Source organism: Bombyx mori, chromosome 19 (assembly GCF_030269925.1).
Source record: "Bombyx mori chromosome 19, ASM3026992v2".
Taxonomy (NCBI): domain Eukaryota; kingdom Metazoa; phylum Arthropoda; class Insecta; order Lepidoptera; family Bombycidae; genus Bombyx; species Bombyx mori.
Window position 1 is genome coordinate 12516550 of NC_085125.1, and position 21025 is coordinate 12537574.

Sequence of the window (21025 nt, forward strand, 5' to 3'; positions counted from 1 at the left end):
TCATATTACCTTCGAAGGCATGCAAGCATACAGCCTCACAGCTGGTTTTTTTTTATGATTGAAGGATTACTGGTGGCCCGGAGGCCTTTCCAGTTTCACCAGGACAGGTGGGCGAGCAAAGGCTCAGCCAGGAGGGGTGGGATTTGCTAACAGCTACCCGAGCACCTCCGAAGGAGACCTAACAGCTCCAGAGCAGCTGCTTCGCGAATGAATCTACTACCGGATCGGAATCGCGACCCGCTGAGAAGATCCGGCGAGAAACTCAGCGAGCTGATTCATGGGTTAGGTTGCACGGCGAACTCTTTGTCGAGTTCGACGAGTACGGTTACCGGGGTAAACCTCACTGCTGGTGATTAGCCGTCGCTTATGTACTTACCACCACAATATATTAAGGCCGCAAACATGTCCTCAACCTCAACAAACCTCAGGAAAATACTAGATGTGACATCACTCACGCTGTTATGCCCAAAGACTGCGCGATCCTTTAAAACTACTAGTAAGAGTAAAATGAACTCTCTTTCACATTTGTATTGACAAAACAATAAACTGCGGTATTGAAACTTTGGTAAAAATAAAACCCTTTGCACATCCGTAGTGAAATTTTATTAAAAAAAAACCTGTAACACGTTAATATTAATGTTTATTTTACGGCTAACAACATATTTATCTAGTGCCTATGTATTTATAAAAGTCAATATGTGTTTTTTTTATTGCTTAGATGGGTGGACGAGCTCACAGCCTACCTGGTGTTAAGTGGTTACTGGAGTCCATAGACATTAACAACGTAAATGCGCCACCCACCTTGAGATATATTATAAGTTCTAAGGTCTCAGTATAGTTACAACGGCTGCACCACCCTTCAAGCCGAAACGCATTACTGCTTCATGGCAGAAATAGGCGGCGTGGTGGTACCTACCCGTACGGACCCACAAGAGGTCCTACCACCAGTGTATGTGTGTGTGTGTTCCCTATAAACTACATTGCAAACGGCTGCACCCACTTAGATAAAATTTTCAGAAAATCTTCACAATATAGCCTAGCAGGTGATCCTGTTTTTTGGATGTTTGAGAGGAATTTCAAAATGAGCCATAATTAGAAATTATTTATTCAATTGAAAATCTTTCAAATCGATTTTCGTGTCAGCGTAATCAACAGGGAACATGGCTGAACATTCTTCCTCGCCTGCCATCGGATCGCGACTCACGTGTACTGGATTCAAGTCCATTAGCTCCAGCAGAGGAACGTCATTCTCGATAGACAACATAATCGCTATCTTTACATTTTCCCTGAAACAAAAACGTGTGGCACTCGGGAACTGCCGCGATAAAGCTATTGCATAGCATTTTTTATCAACTTATGCAATTATAATTAGACAATGATAATTTAATATTAAAACAATAATAAAACAAGACCACATTATATTAAACATTAATAAAAGCAAAACCTTAACTGTCCCCTTCACACTCATAAGATAGACCGCGCAAGAGAGAGATGGGCAGACTTTTCATGATGCGCATGCAGTGTGACGTCACGCCGCGCGCTTATTCACAAACACTATACAAGCGCAACGTGTAAATGTGTTGAACGCGAGTCACATGGTAGGCGGAGTGAGGGGTGTAAGGTTTTTTTCGTGACGGAATTTCACGATTCGGTCGCCGCGCTCAAGGCCCGCGATAAAAGCTATGCAATAGCTTAAAAATATATCACTACATAGTATAAAACAAAGTCGCTTTTTCTGTCCCTATATCCCTATGTATGCTTAAATCTTTAAAACTACGCAACGTATTTTGATGCGGTTTTTTTTTAATAGATATAGTGTTGGAAGAGCAACGTTTACGTGTATAATAACATCTATTAAATAGTGGAGAAATCAATAATAAATTACAGTTTCCGAAGCGAAGCGAGGGCGAGTCCCTAGTATTTAATACGATAATGTAAGTGGTATACATTTTCTAGGTGGACGAGCTCACGGCCCACCTGTTGTTATGTGGTCATCAGAGCGCAACATCAATAACGTAAATGCCGCCACCCACCTTGAGACATAAGTTCTAAGGTTTTAACAGTACAACGGCTGCCCCACCCTTCAAACCGAAACGCATTATGCTTCATGGCAGAAATAGATGGGATGGTGTGGACTCACAGGAAGTGCTACCAGTAAAATCGTTCGTTCAATGAGAATCTTTTGTTAACACCGCGCTCTCGTCCGAATCTTTTGTCAAAGTATTGAGTGACATTATTATTATTATGTCGATCAAGGTACAAACTATGTCATTAAACACTTGTTAAACTCTACAACGATTCTGATCGGACCTAAGTTTTTTATTTATTGCTTAGATGGGTTGACGTGCTCACAGCCCACCTGGTGTTAAGTGGTTACTGAAGCCCATAGACATCCACAACGTAAATGCGCCACCCACCTTGAGATATAAGTTCTAAGGTCTCACTATAGTTACAACGGCTGCCCCACCCTTCAAATCGAAACGCATTACTGCTTCACGGCAGAAATAGGAAAGGTGATGGTACCTTCCCGTGCGGACTCACAAGAGGTCCTACCACCAGTGATTACGCAAATCATAATTTTGCGGGTATCATTTTTATTACACGATGTTATTCCGTCACCGTGGAAGTCAATCGTGAACATTTGTGGAGTACGTATTTCGTTAGAAAAATTGGTACCCGCCTGAGATTCTAACATCGGTGCATCGCTCAACACGAACGCAACGGACGTCTTATCCGTTAGGCCACGACGACTTCAAAGGACTTAAGTCATGCCATTACCAAAAACTGTTAGGGTCTAGAACAGTTGGAAACAAAGCCAATTAAACGACTTTCTACATTCCCGTCTTTATTTAAGCTTTGCGAGTAATGTGGAGCGGGCTTTAAGGCACGTCAACATAGTTTGTTGTAACGGATATTGTTTACTAACGTCTTCTGAGAAGTATTATCGGCGTCGAATTCCATTACGTTGTATGCAATATGAACTCCGTCGTATGGCGTGGTAGCTTCAAATATGCCGACCTGTACAATTGCGAATAGCTTAGATCAGAAGCGATTTGAATTATTAATATGTATGTAATTTTTGAAATTATCAAACAAAATACGTCAATATTGGTTCGGTCCAAAGTCCACGCGAGTCAAAGTGAAAGAGAGGGCAACATGGATATGAAAAAAAAAAACAGCTATATGAGGTCGTCAGCGCAAAAGTGGCCGAACCAACAATTTTACATAATCATGCTTATAATTATGTATATTAAAATTTATTTCAAAATAATAAATTTTGATGCAAAACCGGCCTATCATCATAGTTTCACACATAGATAACAGATGGCTTTGTAAACATTATTTTTCTCCTACCTAAGCTGAAAGTTCGGTTTTCCGCTGTACAGGGAAGAAAGTGTACCTTTTCCTCCCTGGGTACAAGTGCGCATGCGCGTTAGTGTCTACGTCTGTTCTCATGCACCTAAAATTCTCCGCCATTGTTGTGCTCGAGTAATTTGCAATATCGTGTTTAGTGTAAAAGTGAATTAAACAAAAAGCAATAAAATTTAATAGTGAATTATTAAACAAAGATGAGTTCATCAGACAGTTTTTATTCAATTAGTAGTAGTTTATTTAAAAATTAAAAAACAGTTAAATTATTTTTTTATGAATAAGAGGGGCACCGCCCCCCCTCCCCCTTACCCCCTGCCAGGGCTTCGCCCCTGGACCCCGGCTCGGTACTCCACGAACTTTCGGCCTGGTAGGAGAAAAAGTAGGACATCTCATCCCCTTGGTGCACAATGTAATGTTTTGCGCGTATTGTTTTTTTGCCTACTCAAATTCAAATTCATGAAAACTTAAACCTCATTGCTACAAAATAACTATGGTAAGCTTAGGCCATTTTTGCGCTGACGGCCTCAGCCGACTACTCCCTCACAGAGTCAACCACCAATTCAACGACTCTACCTTAACATTTTCTTATATCCGTCTTATAGGTTACATGGTCGATCGAACGTAAAAATAGGTCGGTGTTTTATTTATTACTCGTCTTTTTACCTAACTATTCTAGTAAGTTCGTGGGGTTATGCTAGATTCGCAGAACGAGTAGGTAAGCTCACGGGGCTCAAACCAGAGGACGTTGCTAATACTAGCCCTAGCTAAAACAGTGCTTCGCAGAATCTACCACCGAATCAGAAACGCGACCCACTGAGAAGATCCGGCGAGAAACTCAGTGGGCTGTGTCTGTGGGTTAATTTACTCGCCGAGCCCTTCGTCACAAGCGACGGGTTCGACGAGAACAATGACCAGGGCTTGGGGTACCTAAAAGTGCCGTTGGTGTATCGGGAGGAACCGAAATGGTGTGTTTTGGGCGATGTCGACTGTTTACCATTCGGTCCGTAAGATCGGGGACTAATACATATATGTAGGTATTCTTGGCTCATAAAATATACATATATCCAGTCGTTCAAATGGTGATTGACTCTGTAACGGAGTAGTCGGCACCCCTGACCGCTTTATTGTATCCCGGTTCGGATAACCGGCTATTCGGTATATCCGTATTATATTCTTTTTTCGACTAAAAATCTGACAACAAACAGTTATGACCTATGGATTTCATTTATTTGTAGCTGTTGTTTATTCCAGAAACGCACAGAAGTATGGAAAATATCAACTTTTTTTTAAAATACGTAATTTGGGTGGGTATTACCTGAGTTTTTTTTTTAAAGTGTCCCCAATTGGTTTACTACTCGTATGAGCTGTTTCAGGATTACCCATTCTTTCTGGGACACCCTGTATAATATATACCCGACGGTATAACGTATTTCTTACGTAAACAAAAAAAAAGCATTGTTATGAAATTTACAACTCACGTGGATAACCGAGTTCTCATATTTAGACAGCACCTTCAGGGCTTTGTGACGTTTCCAAGCCTCCAGCATCACGAGTACATGCGGCGGAAGGAACTCCGGCTCCGGTGTAACATATTCCGCAACTATCTGTATTATTATGGACTATAACTGATACAGCTATGTAGCTAGTATAGTATATGCCTAGTATAACTCTGTAACTAGTATAGTATATGCCTAGTATAGCTCTGTAACTAGTATAGTATATGCCTAGTATAGCTATGTAGCTAGTATAGTATATGCCTAGTATATCTCTGTAGCTAGTATAGTATATAGCTAGTATAGCTCTGTAGCTAGTATAGCTCTGTAGCTAGTATAGCCCACTGAGTTTCTCGCCGGATCTTCTCAGTGGGTCGCGTTTCCGATCCGGTGGTAGATTCTGCGAAGCACTGCTCTTGCTAGGGTCAGTGTTAGCAACTCTCCGGTTGAGCCCCGCGAGCTCACCTACTAACGTTAGGGCGAAGCTGAAATAGCCTCTCAAGGCTATCAGCATAGGTAGGGAAAAAAAAAAAAAAAAAAGCTTGTATAGTATATGCCTAGTATAGCTATGCAGCTAGTATAGTATATGCCTAGTATAGCTATGCAGCTAGTATAGTATATGCCTAGTATAGCTATGCAGCTAGTATAGTATATGCCTAGTATAGCTGTAGCTAGCATAATACATGCCTAGTATCTATAGCTCTGTAGCTAGTATAGTATAGGACTAGTAAAGCTCTGTAGCTAGTATAGTATATGGCTATTATAGCTCTGTAGCTAGTATAATATATGGCTAGTATAGCTACTGAGTACAGCAGTATTGAGTAAAATTTAAGTCAAGTATGGAGTTGGAACGTTTGCCTACGTTTGCCGCTAGGGGCGCTGCTCCAACTGCATACAAATGTGAGTTAACTTTTACGCTATCGAACACGTTAAAAAACTCGCACTAAGCACGCAGGAAGAAGTCTGGGTTCGATTCACGGTCGTTTTATCGATCTTTTTCAAATATGTACATTCAGGGTTGAGGTGTAAATCTCTCATAAATATGTACTGTACATCTTAAGTACTAAAAACGGAGGTTTAAAACTCAAGGTTCAAGGTGGATGATGAAATTTACGTTGTTGATGTCTATGGGCTAGGGTGACAACACCAGATTGGCCATGAACAAAAAAAAGTCGATCTACTCTAGAACAACTATACTGAGACCTTAGAACTTATATCTCAAGGTGGGTGGCGCATTTACGTTGTAGATGTCCATGGGCTCCAGTAACCACTTAACACCAGGTGGGCTGTGAGATCGTCCACCCATCTAAGCAATAAAAAATAAAAAAAAAGAACAATGCTATGTATATCGCTTTTTCGATAGCAGCTATAAATAAATAAAAATGTTTTTTTTTTGTACGTATACCGAAAACTACTTTACACGTTAATTCCAGAAATGCCAAGGGCATAGCCAAGAGGTCTACCGTCTTTCTTGTTCTGACCGGGATATTCCATCATTATATGATGCGTGTGCAAAAAAAACTGTATGCTATGAGACTATGAATGACCTCTTGCCTCAAAGTGGGTAACGGTATCGCGTTGTGAATTAATAGGTCGGGGAAAAAGTTTCTTCTCATTTTTTAAGAAAATTCACGACACTTTTTAATATTGTTTATTTACATTTAACTAAAGTATGTAGGTACCATTTTGTTCGATAACTTTTTGCCATCTTGTGGGTAGGGACATGATCCTATTGCTATAGAAATTTTGGGGCTTCTGATCAAAATACCGCGACAATTCGTAATGTTAACCTGACACTGCTTAAATAATTCTGAAAAGACCGAAACAAGTGGAAATCTGAAGGTGCAAGATCAGAACTATACGGCGGATGCATTAACACCCCCCAGCCAAGCTCTCTTAATTTTTGCTGAGTAGCTAAAGATGTGTGAGGTCTAGCGTTATCATGATGAAAAACCCCTTCTGTTGATTAATTCCGGCCGCTTTCTCTCAACTTCTTGCTTTAATTTCATCAGTTGTTCGCAGTAGAGTTCAGAATCGATGATCCTGCCTGGTGGTAACAGCTCATAATGAATAATGCCCTTCCAATCCCACCATACACACAGCATCACCTTGTTGCCAGTTAACCCGGGTTTCGCCACAGTCTGTGAAGCCTGGCGGCCTTTGACCATGACCTTTTTCGCACGTTCTTGTCGTACGTAATCCACTTTTCATCGCCAGTTATCAGCTTCTTCAAAAATGGTTCGGTTTCATTACGTCGTAATAAAGAATCACAAATGAATACATGGTTCATTAGGTTTCTTTCAGTGAACTCGTGAGGTACCCAAATATCGAGTTTTTTTCAAATGCGCCAAAACTGTTTTGTGGTCAATTTCCAGGTCTTCAGCTACATCGTAACTACTGATATGCCGATCTTGTTCCACTTTTTCAAAAATGGCATCCATTTTCCATCCAAGGCGATCAGAGAGACATGATCTTTGACATCAAAATTTCCGGATTAAAAACGCTTAAACAAAATTTGTGCTACTCTCACAGATACTGCACTAGGTCGATAAACATCTCAAATTTTTTTCGCGGCTTGTGTTGTCTTTTTACCTTTTTTGTAGTAACATTTTAAAATGTATCGAATTCCTTCATTATATTCACTCATCTTGACAGTACGCAAAATAAATTAAAATAACACATTTTCCTAAATTGAATTTGGAATTATCTTCTTTAAAATTTAAACTTTTAACGATACCAAAACCAGCCAGATACAAATAGTATAAAAAAGAGATTTTATTACAAGTTCATACATACCATAATGCGAAAAGATTTTTTCCCCAACCTATTACATAAGCAATAAAAAAAAAAAATGTTTTTGTTTATGTTCCTAATTTTTTTTCTCCTCCCTATGCTGATAGTCTAAAGAGGCTATTTCAGCTTCTCCTTGAGGTGTAGGTGAGGTCACGGGGCTCAAAGCGGAGTGTTGCTAACATTGGCCCTAGTAAGAGCAGTGCTTCGCAGAATCTACCACCGGATCGAAAACGCGGCCCACTGAGAAGACCCGGCGAGAAACTCAGTGGGCTGTGCCTGTGGGTTAATTTACTCGTCGAGCCCTTCGTTGCAAGAGACGGATTCGGCGAGGACGGTGACCGGGTTCCTATTAATAACGCAATAAAATGTGTTTCATGAAAATCTAATTACCATATAAAATTTTATTCTACACGTAAAATTGAGGAACTAAGGCTTAATATTATTATAAATTGCTAGCACCAGAACAATTTTTTTCGTTATCTATCTAACCTTAGGGAAAAGTACGGCCAGTCCATTAGCCTTAGCTATATCGTTAGGCGGAGCATAAAACCCTGGGATAACCAAGCCCGGTGGAGGAAAATACTCTTCTTCATTACTCTCACTAGAACTGTCTGTATCACTGGACGATTCTTGTGGCTGTTGATTTAAGATAGAATTCGTATGAACAATTAGAATATTAATTTCTTTTAGTAACTGATAAAATCAAACAGTTGAGAAGTTTCTCGAAGTCTTAAGAACAGCAATTAGCGTAGTATTAAATACCTGCTGTGGTTGCGCGAAGCTTAGTTCATCATCGCTGGGTTGTTCTTTTAGATTTTGCAAGGCAGTCAGATCCTGAAGGAAAATAAAAACCCTAGAAGACGAGTTTGGTTCGTCTCTTACTCATGGTGCTAATAATACCATAAAGCTTGTTTTTTTACGAGATTTCATAGAAGCTAACACATACAGTACTAAACTGAAAACTTCTAAGTCTTTTTTTATTGCCTCTCGAGGCAGACGAGCACACGGTCCACCTGATGGTAAGTGGTTACCATCGCTCATGGACGTCAGCAATGTCAGGGGTAGAGCCAAGCCGCTGCCTACCATTGGTTCTTCTTCTTCGTCGCTTCCTCATTACTCAGAGTCGTGACCACCTTGGTCTAGTTTTTGTACCAGCTTCTTCCAATGTTGCCTGCATTCGGCCTGCTTAATGGGGCCCGGGACGCTGGTGTTTGTGGCCTCCTTGACAATGCTACAACCTACCATTGGTTAGGTTGGTTTAATTCTTAAAACGACTTCTTTCTTTGAACGATAAGTAACAACTTGGCTGTACTCTGGCATTTCTGAGGTCCATGTGCAATGGTTATCACTGTCATTAGGTTGTATACTCGTCGTCTACCTTAAAAGGACATAAGAATCTTTAGCATAATTGAGTCACTTGCGCCAGCTTTCAGCAATTCTAATTTTCTCTGCTCTCTCTTCGCCCTCTTCGCTTCGGTGGCTTCTTGAAGAGCTTGCAATGCAAGGCGCTTCATTTCTGATAGTCTCCTAGATTTTTTCTCTTTTTCCTCCGCCTAAGTGTACAACGAAACAAAATTGGAAAATAATATAAAACAATTTTACCTTCAAAACATTAATTTAAATTTCATACAAGAGATGTTCGTAAGATATTTGGACATTTGATAACAAAAAATAGGTGTGATAAATCCCTTGAGAGACACACATCAGATTAATATTAAAGTATACTTCGCTATACTTTTCGCTTGAATTGTAGGTAGAGGTACCTGGTAGAGCACTCGGGATGGATGTAATATGCTCTGCGTAAGCCCTGTCCCGCCGTCTTAATAGCCCCGACTGGGTTCCCGCCCGGTCTGGGGTAGGGCGCCGGCAGGAGTTTTTAGTGAGGCTCAACTCCCACATACGGGATCCCGCGATTTTCTGTTGTGGGAAAAAAATACCTAGTAGAGCACTAGTAGAGTAGTAGGTATACCTTTCTTGTGACCTTCTCCTCGTGCCGCTTCAAAAGAATTTTCTCTTTAGTCTGGCTGTAACTCTTGTAGTGATCAAAAGCGGTTCCGAATGATTTAGCTGAAGAATCATCGTTATACTGCTGGACGTCTTCATATAAAATTTTACGAACCAAAGCTGAAAACGTTTTAACATATAAGGAATGATGTTAAGTGTCTCGTCACTGGGATTTGAAATCAATAATCTCTAATGCCTATTGATTTTTGAAGTTTTAATTAGAAGAACAGTTTTAATAATAAGTAGGTTAACGGTTCCTTATTGGGCTTATTGTTTTTTTCAATTAAGATCGTAATAGTTGTCCTGTTCACGGATCTGCCGAAAATCTCAAACACACAAATACTCGGTTAGGTAGGGAAAAAAACTGCTTACTCCAAAATTTAAGTAATAGTCATTTTTTAGGCGATGATCTCTATTAGAAAATAATAATTAAATAAAATATAATATTTAATACAAGCCGAAGAAGAACTTTAAAAATTATCATATGTCTATCCTACTGATCCTTGTCAAAAAATCAAGTTGAAGTAATTAAATTATTGATTGCACTGTCATCTGAAGCGTATACAAATTTATAAGTTAATCGGGCGTCTTCAGATTGTTTTATGTTAAGTTGAAAATTTTCATTCCTTAGATAGTACAAGTTAAGCTAATAAAAAAGTGTAAATTACAGGTACCTATAGGTATAAATTATAAAATTAAAGATATGGTATTGTTTTTTGATTGCCGAGTATTATACGACGTGCCTAATGGTGAGTGGTTACCGTCGCTCAAGGACGCATCTATGCCAGAGGTACAGCCAAGTCGTTGCCTATGCTAAGTACCCTCCACAAGCCTCTATTGATTATTATAGGTGGTAAGACCTCTTCTGAGTCCGCACGGGTAGGTACCGCCGCCCTGCCTATTTCTGCCGTGAAGCATTAATGTGTTTCGGTTTAAAGGGACGGGCAGCCGCTGTAACTATAGTGAGACCTTAGAACTTATATCTAATGGTGGGTGGCGCATTTACGTTGTAGATGCCTATGGGCTCCAGTAACAACTTAACACTTAACTTAGTTGGGCTGTGAAATCGTCCATCCATCTAAGAAAAAAAATAAAAAAAAATTTAAGGCATGACCTTCAAAGCACTTGAAAGACACCGTGGAGACATTCCAGAGTTGGATGATAAGTGTCAAAAAAACTCTGGAAACGCAATGTAGATGAAGGCATCAATTCCAAGTAGTGTTGATGAACTCTGCTCCGATGGCGGGAGGTGTGATGGTGCGTGGATGGGAGGAAAGGAGATGGGGTTCAAGAAAATTCCTCACAGTAGCCAGAGCTGATGTCAATATACAAATATCTATAAAACTTACAAACAAAATGCTTATTGGTGTCCAATAATCGAAAGCAAATAGCCAGGGCTGTGCCTGATACAAGCATCTGCATTGACGCCTCATTGATCTACGATGGCAGGTGGATGGGGGAAAAGAAGATGGGGTTCAAAAGAATTCCTCACAATACCCAGAGCTGGTGTAAATATACAAATATACATAACACTCACAAACAAAATGCTTATCGGTGTCCAATAATCGAAAACAAATAGCCAGGGCTGTGCCTGATACAAGCATCTGCATTGACGCATCATTGATCTACGATGGCAGGTGGATGGGAAAAAAAAAAAAGGTGGATGGGGGAAAAGAAGATGGGGTTCAAAAGAATTCCTCACAATACCCAGAGCTGGTGTAAATATACAAATATACATAAAACTCACAAACAAAATGCTTATCGGTGTCCAATAACCGAAAGCAAATAGCCAGGGCTGTGCCTGATACAAGCATCTGCATTGACGCCTCATTGATCGGCGCGTCTCCTTCATAGAGTATATCTTCCGCTTTCTCCTTCATCAGATTAAGTTCTTCTCGGCCAATCATTATTATGCCTAGGCAATAGTTTATTTAGTTATTTCCAATATTAAGTTCTTATGGACTGGGGCTTTAAAAAAATAAAGACGACCTAGTAAAAAGCGCTGGGTCTCGTTGGATGCAGGTGGCAATGAACCGGTCGCACTGGAAATCTATTGGAGAGGCCTATGTTCAGCAGTGGACGGCGATAGGCTGAAATGATGATGATGATGATGGACTGGGGCTTTAGTGTTCCTTAAAAGCTATGACGTATTATGTCTGTTCGAATGATGGGGTCTCTTTCTTAAGCAATGCGCATAAAGTTGCCGTTGATACCAGCGACTGCTTACCACCACGAATTTCCTATTGCCACTGTATTTTACCCAGTATAAGGCCTCAAATTAAAAACGCGGTGGCATTTGTTGGCAACGTAAAAATTGCCACAAAAACATAAAACGTATTAAAGTATTTTTATTCAAATCTGAATAGCTCTTCGCCGTTAAATCACCGTCATTTGACTGTATGGTATCAGCAAAGACTTTTTAATGCATAGATTTTAAATGTTGTCAGGAACCTTTAGACATGAGCCGTAAGTCTCAGTTTTTACAAAACAATGGTTGCCCCACCCTTCAAACCGAAAGGCATTACTGCAGGCAGGCAGGCAGGCATATAGGCAGGATTGTGGTATCTACTCAGGCGGGACACACTACCACCACTAAAAAACTAGATACGGTACAATCAGTCTTGAACCCTACAGGAAAAATTGAGACCTCAACCAAATGTTTCAATATAGGTGACGATACGGATGTTTTTCTATCACGTCTGCCCGTGTAAAGCAAAAAGTTTTAGCCTACTGAGTTTTTCGTCGGATCTTCACAGTAGGTCGCGATTCGGATCTGGTAGTACATTCGGCGAAACACTACTCTTAATAAGACTAGTGTCAGCAAATTCTCATAGGTTGAGCCCGTGGGCTCAACTACCCGTCAGGGCGTAGCCGGAATAGCCTCATAGACCAGCGAATAAGTAGGGGAATAAAAGCAAAAAGTGTGTAGTTAATTTGCTTTTTTTTATTATTTGCTTAGTGCGAGTTTTTTAACGTTCTCGATAGCGTAAAAGTTAGCTCATATTTTTATGGAATGGCTTCGTTTGCCGCTAGAGGGCGCTGTTTCAACTGCACTAAGCACACGGCTTCGTTAACAAAACTCGCACTAAGCACACGGCTTCGTTAACACACACCGTTTAGATCCCATTGCTCGTACAACTCTGGATGGGCGTGCTTGCAGTGTGGCCAGAACAAGACAAAGTTTATTCTCTCTAGATGTGGCACCATCAGTTCAGCTCGGTGTCGCTTCCGGGCAGCCTGTCGAGCCACTCGACGATCATGCTGGGCGGCGACCTCAAGCTCTTTTTCCATAGATAATTTGTTAAACCATACCTGTTTACGTAGAACTGTGTAAATAAATCAATCTTTCAGTTGTTTTACTGGTGCGGGAAACACAGAAAGAGCAATATTTCATAAATATACTGATTATGTCGACTCACACTTTTTTTTTATTGCCCGAGCCGGCAGACTGGCACACGGACCACCTGGTGGTGAGTGATTACCGTCGCCCATGGACATCAGCAATTCCAGGGGCAGAGCCAAGCCTCTGCCTATCGTTAAATACCAGCTATCAGTGAATAAGTGGGGGGAAAAAATCTTTTTTTTTTCAGATCTCCCTCTTGTGCTCTTTGATGCTTACTAACCGATTTACAAGTTCCCATAAGACTCCTTGTAAGTCAGCTTACACGTTGTAATGCGAGATTAAAAACATTACGTACCTACCTATAATGCACATAATTTCACTACTAGCGTTCCCAACAAAAAGGCGAACGAGGCGTTTATAACACTGGCTGTGTGTTCTAATGTTTATAATTCAAAAAATTGTAATTAACAAAGTATTCTTAATAAATTATCTGGTTTAAGCATTTTTTTACTTTTTCTTATAGAACAAATCTCTCAAATATAAGAGCTTCTTTTATTGCCTGAATAGGTGAACGATTTCACTGCTCATATATTGTTAAGTGGCTAGTGGAACCCACATAATAATAATATGTACATCGACGTCAATGATGCCACCCACCTTGAAACATGGTTTTCGATTTTATAGTGAAACTAATGTCCTACCAATCGTACACTAACGCATGCTTAATTACTTACCGAAACAGGCAGCTTGATGCTAGCTACCCATGTGGGTATTAAATACACTCTACAAAGTAGGGACACAAAAAAAAAAATTGTGTGGTGTCGTGGGACACCGGATAGGAACGAAGTTCCTTATTATAAGAACATTAATTTTAAGTTTTATTCGAGGTATAAAGAAAAAAAGGGTGCATGTACTTATGTACGCGCGTAAGAAGTTATACTTTATTTTTATTAAAATTATTTCTTTTTTTTTATTTAAATTTTAATCAATTTGAAAAAAAATCGATTAAACAACATCCTCAAACACGCATATTGGACATCCCTTTTCTTGACATCGTATAAATTCGGTAATTCTCGGTACGGTTCGGAAAGTTCACCTGCGGCTATATTCAGACTCGCCAAGTTACGTCGGTCGTATTATAATGAGCGATTTAGTGGGCAGCTTCGTTCTGTTCATTTTGTGTCACGGTGCGCGCGTATCGTAAATTTCACTCTCATCAATTTTTCATAACGTGCCTAAAGAAGTATAACTTCAATAAAACTGGAGGTTTCGCAACAGCCCACGGTCATTCGGTAACGTGCGAGCTTATTGTGGTACACTTCATTCACGGTTGTTTGCTTAAGAGTTAGTGTATTGCGCAAACGAACGCTCTGAGATCGTGGTCAATTTTATTTTTTATTTATTTAATTTACTTCAGATTTTACATCCATATTACACGTCTTAATTACATTGCATTAACTTTTAATTTATACTAAAATTAAATAAAAATAATAACTAATCTCGGACTAAAACAAAAACAATAATAATAATAATAAAAACAAAAAAAAACAAATAATAATAATAATAATAATAAAACAAAAACTCTAAATTAATAATAATAAAACAAAAACTCTAAATTAACATGAAAACTACCTTAACCTAAAGGCTGATTTGGATCCAGAGTGCTCAAAATGCACACGATGTCCAGTGTTGCATTATTGGGCAGTCCAGATCCATCCGTGAGGCGAACAGCCGTAGGTAGCGGTTGCGACTGACCCGCACACGGCGAATTAGGGAAGCAATTCGCTTACGAATGATTGCTGCGAAGCTATCTATTCGCGCATCCGCAAACATCCCCGACGCACCGCAGTGACGCGGCAGCCACATCAGCGCTCTGAAAGCGTTATTATACTGGACACGCAGGGTGCTGTAAGATTTCTTGGTATACTTAACCCATAGGCTGCACGTGTAGAAAGACTGGCAGTATGCTCTAAAAAGAGTAGCTTTCACCTCTGCAGTACACCGCGCGAACATACGGGCCAGCATATTACCCCTGATTGACAACGCCCTGCGCTCCCTGTCCATGTCTACATAGTCTGCAAGCGTCTCAGTGACCCAGTGACCCAGATACTTGAATTGTGATACTTGTTTAAGGACACTGCCGTTGAGTATGACTGATGGGACAGTTTCGTAGGTTTTTCTGCCTGATTTAAATACCATCAGTTCGCTTTTTACGGCATTATATCTGAGCCCATGTTCCTCCGCATAACACTCGCATATCCTAATCAGCTTTCTGAGAGCCCTGATCGATGGGCTCAGCAACACCATGTCGTCTGCATAACTGATATTATTAACACACACACCATCAATGGAACATCCGACATTGGAATTGCTGAGCCCACGAATCAGGCGGTCAATGTATAGGTTAAAAAGGCTTGGCGATGACAAGCCACCCTGTCTTACCCCACAATCCAGCCTATACATATCCGACTGCGACCCCGACCACTTCACAAAGTTGCTCTGATTACCATACCAGTATCTCAAGAGAGAAACAAACTCATGAGGCAAGTCTGTATCGTTCGACAACTTATGCCACAACCTGTCATACGCCACCAGATCAAACGCTTTGGATAAGTCTAAAAAACAGGCGTATACAGGAGTGCCTCTGTCTGTGTAGTACTGGACGGTATGCTTGAGATTCAGTATAGCCGTTTCAGTCGAGAGTCCAGGTCGAAAGCCGAACTGGGCATCATGCAGCTTTACGTGTCTTCGTAACTGAATATCAATTATACCATCCAGTACTTTAGCGATGACTGTTGCGAGTGATATAGGTCTGTAGTTACCTAAACTGGATACATCCCCGGTTTTATTCTTAACTATCGGAACAACTACGGTCTTCATCATCGCTTTAGGCAAATATGAATGGCCTACACAGAAAGTGAACAACATGGCAAGCACTCTGGGCAAGTGAACACCTGCGTATTGTAGATGCTCAATACTCAATGAGTCATGACCAGGCGATTTTCCTCGCTTCATGTCACTCACCACCCGTGCAACCTGTTTCGCCGTGATTCGCGTAATTGGTTCCCCAAGCCGACTATCACTCGCACCAGCATTCGCTGTTACCAATGGAGACTTCACTCTAAAATGTTCCCTAAATGCATTGGCAATCTGACCGGAGTCGCTTATACCCTCAACGCTCCCTGGGACACTCGGCTTCGAATTCAACTTATTTGTTTCCTTCCAAAATTTCGAAAAATCTTTTGCTGAATGTTGTGTAGCAAGTATATCCATTTTAATTTGAGTCTGGTTCTTTTTGCATCACTTTACTTTGTCTTTAAAAGTTCTCCGTGCTTCCCGCATTTGCTGATACGCGTGACCAGATTTCGGTTTTCCAAGAGCGATCCAATTATGAAATCTAAGCCGAGCCTCCCTATGTGCATCTTTACAATGTTTGTTCCAACCCATAACATACATATTTCTCTTACGTCTGCGCTTCAAATTATAACTTATGGAACAAAAGCAGCACTACGAAGTGTGCTTACTATTTTATCGTACATTTTATCGATAATCAGTCTATGTTCTAAGTTATTACAAACTATATCTCCACACTTTTGCATATCGTTTGGAAAATCTATATCTCGCAAATTAGCCGAACAAACTTCCCAATATTGATTAATCTGGGCCCTATCTCTGTCACCCCAAGTAGCACTATCAGGCACATAGCCTTGTTGTGCAAACTTGGGCACTAAAACTTGAAGATCACAGACCAATTCGACCGCGAAATGATCAGACCACGATACTTCGTATCTTATATTTACGCTGCTAACGCTTTTTGTAGCGACCTCAGTCGTGATTATGTGGTCTAACCATGACGTAGTTCCCCACGCGTCACTCAAATAAGTGTATGAATTTGAAAGTACACCCAAACGTTCCACGTCAACGCATGTCCATTTTTGTTCAACACAAAAGTCAAGAAGTTCCGTACCAAACAGTGAACCCGGGTGTGCGTTAAAATCACCCAGTATATACGCAGAATCTACACTACAAGTTTCTATAACAGCATTTATCTCTGCAAGGCAGTCTATGAACTCGTCTAGATTATTCGCGCTGTCCGTCGGCATATAAACAGAAAAAACAAGAAACTCACGTTCATCAAGAGCCACTTTAACTGCCGCAATACGTGAGTTTACACAGTCAATCACCGATACCGCGTGAAACATATTTCTACGCCATAAAATTCCAAGTCCACCGTGGCTTCGACCCTTCAGTGGTCCGGCTGTAACGTCCACTGAAGATTTTCCGATGTATGCGAAATCCTGATGAATATTTCCAAGATACGGGACTTCATCCGGAAGCAACCATGTCCATGTTGTGTAACAATGAATGATAAAAAATATGTTATTTTTTGTACGTTATGACAAAGTTAAGTCGTACACTGTGTGCATTACTAATAAAAATCTTACGTTACGGACGTTTTTTCCCGGTTAGGGTACCCCTCCGCATCGTCCCTTAAGGAATTTCGTTCCAATAAAAAAAAGATCCTAAATATAATTTTGAAAATTACACTTTTACTGTGCACGATGTTTTTTATTCCTTCGTCATGAATGTCGTTCGTGAAATTAGCATTTAGATGTTAGAAGTTTTAGAATTATAGCGAAATTTTGGTATTTGTTTTAAATTCATTGTATCGTGACTAACAATTTCGTCGGGCGTGGGCTCACTCAGGTCATACGTTGGTCTTTCGCTCTCGTATCCTTCTATTTCCTTTTCGTAAATATTCACTTCACGTTTGGCTACTTCTGCGAATTTGATGCTGTCCACCCCACGAAATATGTTTGTAACTTTTTGTTTCTAAACGAACATTAACACATCGATTAGACGTTTTATAAGGACTAGAGGTCCCGCAGTAGTCGAAATTCGACTATAATTAATTGGAATTGTAAGTTTGTACACTATTATGATTGTATTTTATACTTTTATATTCACAAATTTCGCCAAGACTACACTGTAAAAAATATTAACAAAGACAAACAATATTTCATCTATTCTCAATTTGACAACAGGCGTCAAGAACAAAAGTTTGACAATCACTTGACAATAAATAGTATGCATGCGTGTAATGTTTTCTTTATTGATTTAAAGTATATTTTACGCATTATTTAGAAAAAAAATTAACATTGTGCACTTCTTCTCTATATTCTCTATAAGTGTGGAAAATTTCATCCTCCTCCGTCTGCGCAACTTTCGTAAAAAGGGACACAAAGTTTTTGCTTCCCGTATTAATATATAGATTGCAAATATGTACACAACATGACAAAAATCGGTACTGTCAAAATACAGTATAGATACAATTCCATTTAAATTAAAACAGAAGAAACAAATGTCTCGTAGTGACGATTAAATGAAAAAAAACTTATTCAAATTTTAAGTCAGAAAAGGACAATAGTCCGATCCCCCCTTTGTTGTTCAACGTTTTGTTCTTTTCGTTAATGAAAAAAGAACTTACAAAAATAAACAAGTACACTGGTTCGCTTTGATCGCGGAATCTCCGTAATGAATCCACTTCATCCGACGGCACCTACAAATCAAAAACCTATAATTTTCAAATAATATATATATAATATATAAATAATATAATTTTAAAAAAATAGAAACGTAGACATGCTTAAAAAATTTTTTGTTGCGCTTGAAATAAAACTTCGTAAAGATCACAAAAATTGTTAGCAATAATAACACGGAGCGTTACCGCGCTTTACCGGTGGTAGGATCTCTTGTGAGTCCGCACGGGTAGGTACCACCACCCTGCTGCCTATTTCTGCCGTAAAGCAATAATGCGTTTCGGTTTGAAGGGTGGGGCAGCCGTTGAACTATACTGAGACCTTAGAACCTATATCTCAATGTGGGTGGCGCATTTACGTTGTAGATGTCTATGGACTCCAGTAACCACTTAACACCAGATGGGCTGTGACCTCGTCCACCCATCTAAGCTTTAAAAAAAAATGTAGTATTTATAATTTCATACAACAGAAAAGAAGTTTCCGAAGTCTAAAGCAGGAAGTAGCCTTTGCCTTAACCTTAATATTATCGTAATTCGTGTATCAACAATCTATTACTAGCTTCACGGTATGAAATAGGCACGATATTGTAAACGTAAATCAAAGAAAATGAAGTGAGCGAAACAAAAAAAATCAATTGACTTCAGCTTAATGAGAAAAGAATACGTTATAAATTTTAAACACCTATAAAAATTTACCTTCAGCAGAATAATTTTTCCATTGCTCCAATCGTACTTGATGATCGTGAAAAGTCTATCGAGTGCAGTACAAGCGCCTACGAATTGGCTATACACTTCGGCACCTAATATAAAGAAATCAATATAATTTACGAATTTGCATATTCAGTGGCAGCAAGTTCTGAGCATAAATCGTTTGCTACCACTGCCTTGTCTATACCAGTTGTAAAACGCTCTTGAATCCGATCCATAAGGTATTTATTTCACTAAAATATGGAGTGTTTTTCCACTAAAATAGAGACAGTATATGCTGGAAAACCGGTCATCATTCTCGTCGAACCCGTCGCTTGGGACGAAAGGCTCGACGAGTAAATTAACCCACAGACACAGCCCACTGAGTTTCTCGCCGGATCTTCTCAGTGGGTCGCGTTTCCGATCCGGTGGTAGATTCTGCGAAGCACGACTCTTGCTAGGGTTCGTGTTAGCAACGTGGTCAGATTTGAGCCCCGCGAGCTCACCTGCTAGTTAAAGTTACGCTGAAATAACCTCTCAAGACTATCAGCTTGAAAAAAAAAAGTTGGAAAAAGTCACACAAGTGAAAGAGTTTTTTGACACCGACTAAGCCGTGAGCGACACGTCCATAAAAATTCTTGGTAAAATTTTAAGCTCGACAAACACTAAAATAATGTTGCAAAAATATGAGTACTCATTTAAGTTCCAATATTCTGCTGGAATACTTATTTAAATAATTATACCAACATATTCATCATGTCGCCACAGCAATCGCCACCGGAGAACACTTAGGTTACCTTGATGATCACAACGCTGGGGCACAATGCGTTTTCCACGAAACATTTTTGTCAGGTCATATCAAACTACGAAATGAATTAGCTCCTAGATTTTGCGAGAATTCTGTGTATGACATGTACTTTTTCAAAGGAGACCTGAGAAAAACTCCCTTCGCAACTACGACAACTACTGAATCAAATCAACGAATAACTTTTCATCCTATATTTTTGTGACTAACAGATAAGGGCTTCTGAATGCGTCCTTAATATGTTTTTAAATTCCTTTTCGTTTTTTATTTCGATAAACAAGTCGATCTTCCGTTTCGCCATTTTCACTATCAATTGAAGAATTTAAACTGCTTGGTCATGCTTTGAACTATTTTAGCTACACCTGTTTTTACTTCAAAAACTTTTTATTTTTATTTTTTTTTTATTACTTAGGTGAGTGGACGAGCTCACAACCTACCTGGTGTTAAGTAGTTACTGAAGCCCATAGACATCTAGAACGTAAATGCGCAACCCACCTTGAGATATAAGTTCTAAGGTCTCGTATAGTTACAACGGCTGCCCCGCCCTTCAAACCGAAATGCATTACTGCTTCACGGCAGAAATAGGCAGGGTGGTGATACCTACCCGTGCGTGGACTCACAGGAGGTCTTACCACCAGTATCAAACTTCAAAAACTATTGTGGGATATTAGGTATAGACAATTTTAATCGTCTTTTTTACCGATTTACTGGAAACGACCGACAAATATTTACAAAGATTGTAGGTATTTAAGGAGTTACAAAGTCAATAATGATAAAATGTTACAGAAAATGGCATAGTTCGGATTTAAATAGTTAAAGTCGTAAAATGGTAAACGTAATTATCAAAATTGTGGTGGGGTCTTCTTTGCCCAATATTTATTTTAAAAAACTAGCTAACTTATCTCACAAATTGTAATTCGCTCCAACACAACTGTGCCATCTATTAGTCGACACAGGCTTCATTTTCAAGCATTATAGAGAAAAAAACA

The 21025-nt window shown here is 39.7% G+C and overlaps 1 protein-coding gene across 2 annotated transcripts; it reads right to left on the minus strand.

Moving 5' to 3' along the window:
• Positions 1–1089: 1089 nt before the first annotated feature.
• Positions 1090–20365, minus strand: LOC101743774 (uncharacterized). 2 transcript variants are annotated; one of them, XM_021346709.2, is made up of 13 exons: positions 20247–20365; positions 19241–19344; positions 18494–18565; positions 17686–17838; positions 12776–12974; positions 11410–11577; positions 9628–9782; positions 9080–9211; positions 8421–8492; positions 8148–8294; positions 4851–4976; positions 2927–3018; positions 1090–1286 (listed from the first exon to the last, which is right to left on the minus strand). In XM_021346709.2, exons 1-13 carry the CDS (start codon positions 20335–20337, stop codon positions 1100–1102), a joined length of 1698 nt encoding a protein of 565 aa, XP_021202384.1. In that variant the 5' UTR covers positions 20338–20365; the 3' UTR covers positions 1090–1099. The 2 variants fall into 2 exon arrangements, with proteins under 2 accessions (XP_021202384.1, XP_062530091.1); XM_062674107.1 differs by lacking the exon at positions 17686–17838.
• Between the last annotated feature and the right edge of the window lie 660 nt (positions 20366–21025).

Excerpts from the sequence above, each read along its gene's own strand:
- LOC101743774 (XM_021346709.2), bottom strand. The coding sequence starts at position 20,337 with ATGGCGAAACGGAAGATCGACTTGTTTATCGAAATAAAAAACGAAAAG. Across the intron at positions 9,783-11,409 it reads CACCGATAAGCATTTTGTTT|CTTTGGTTCGTAAAATTTTA; the intron begins GTGAGTTTTATG and ends AAACGTTTTCAG. Across the intron at positions 9,212-9,627 it reads AGGAGAAGGTCACAAGAAAG|GCGGAGGAAAAAGAGAAAAA; the intron begins GTATACCTACTA and ends TTGTACACTTAG.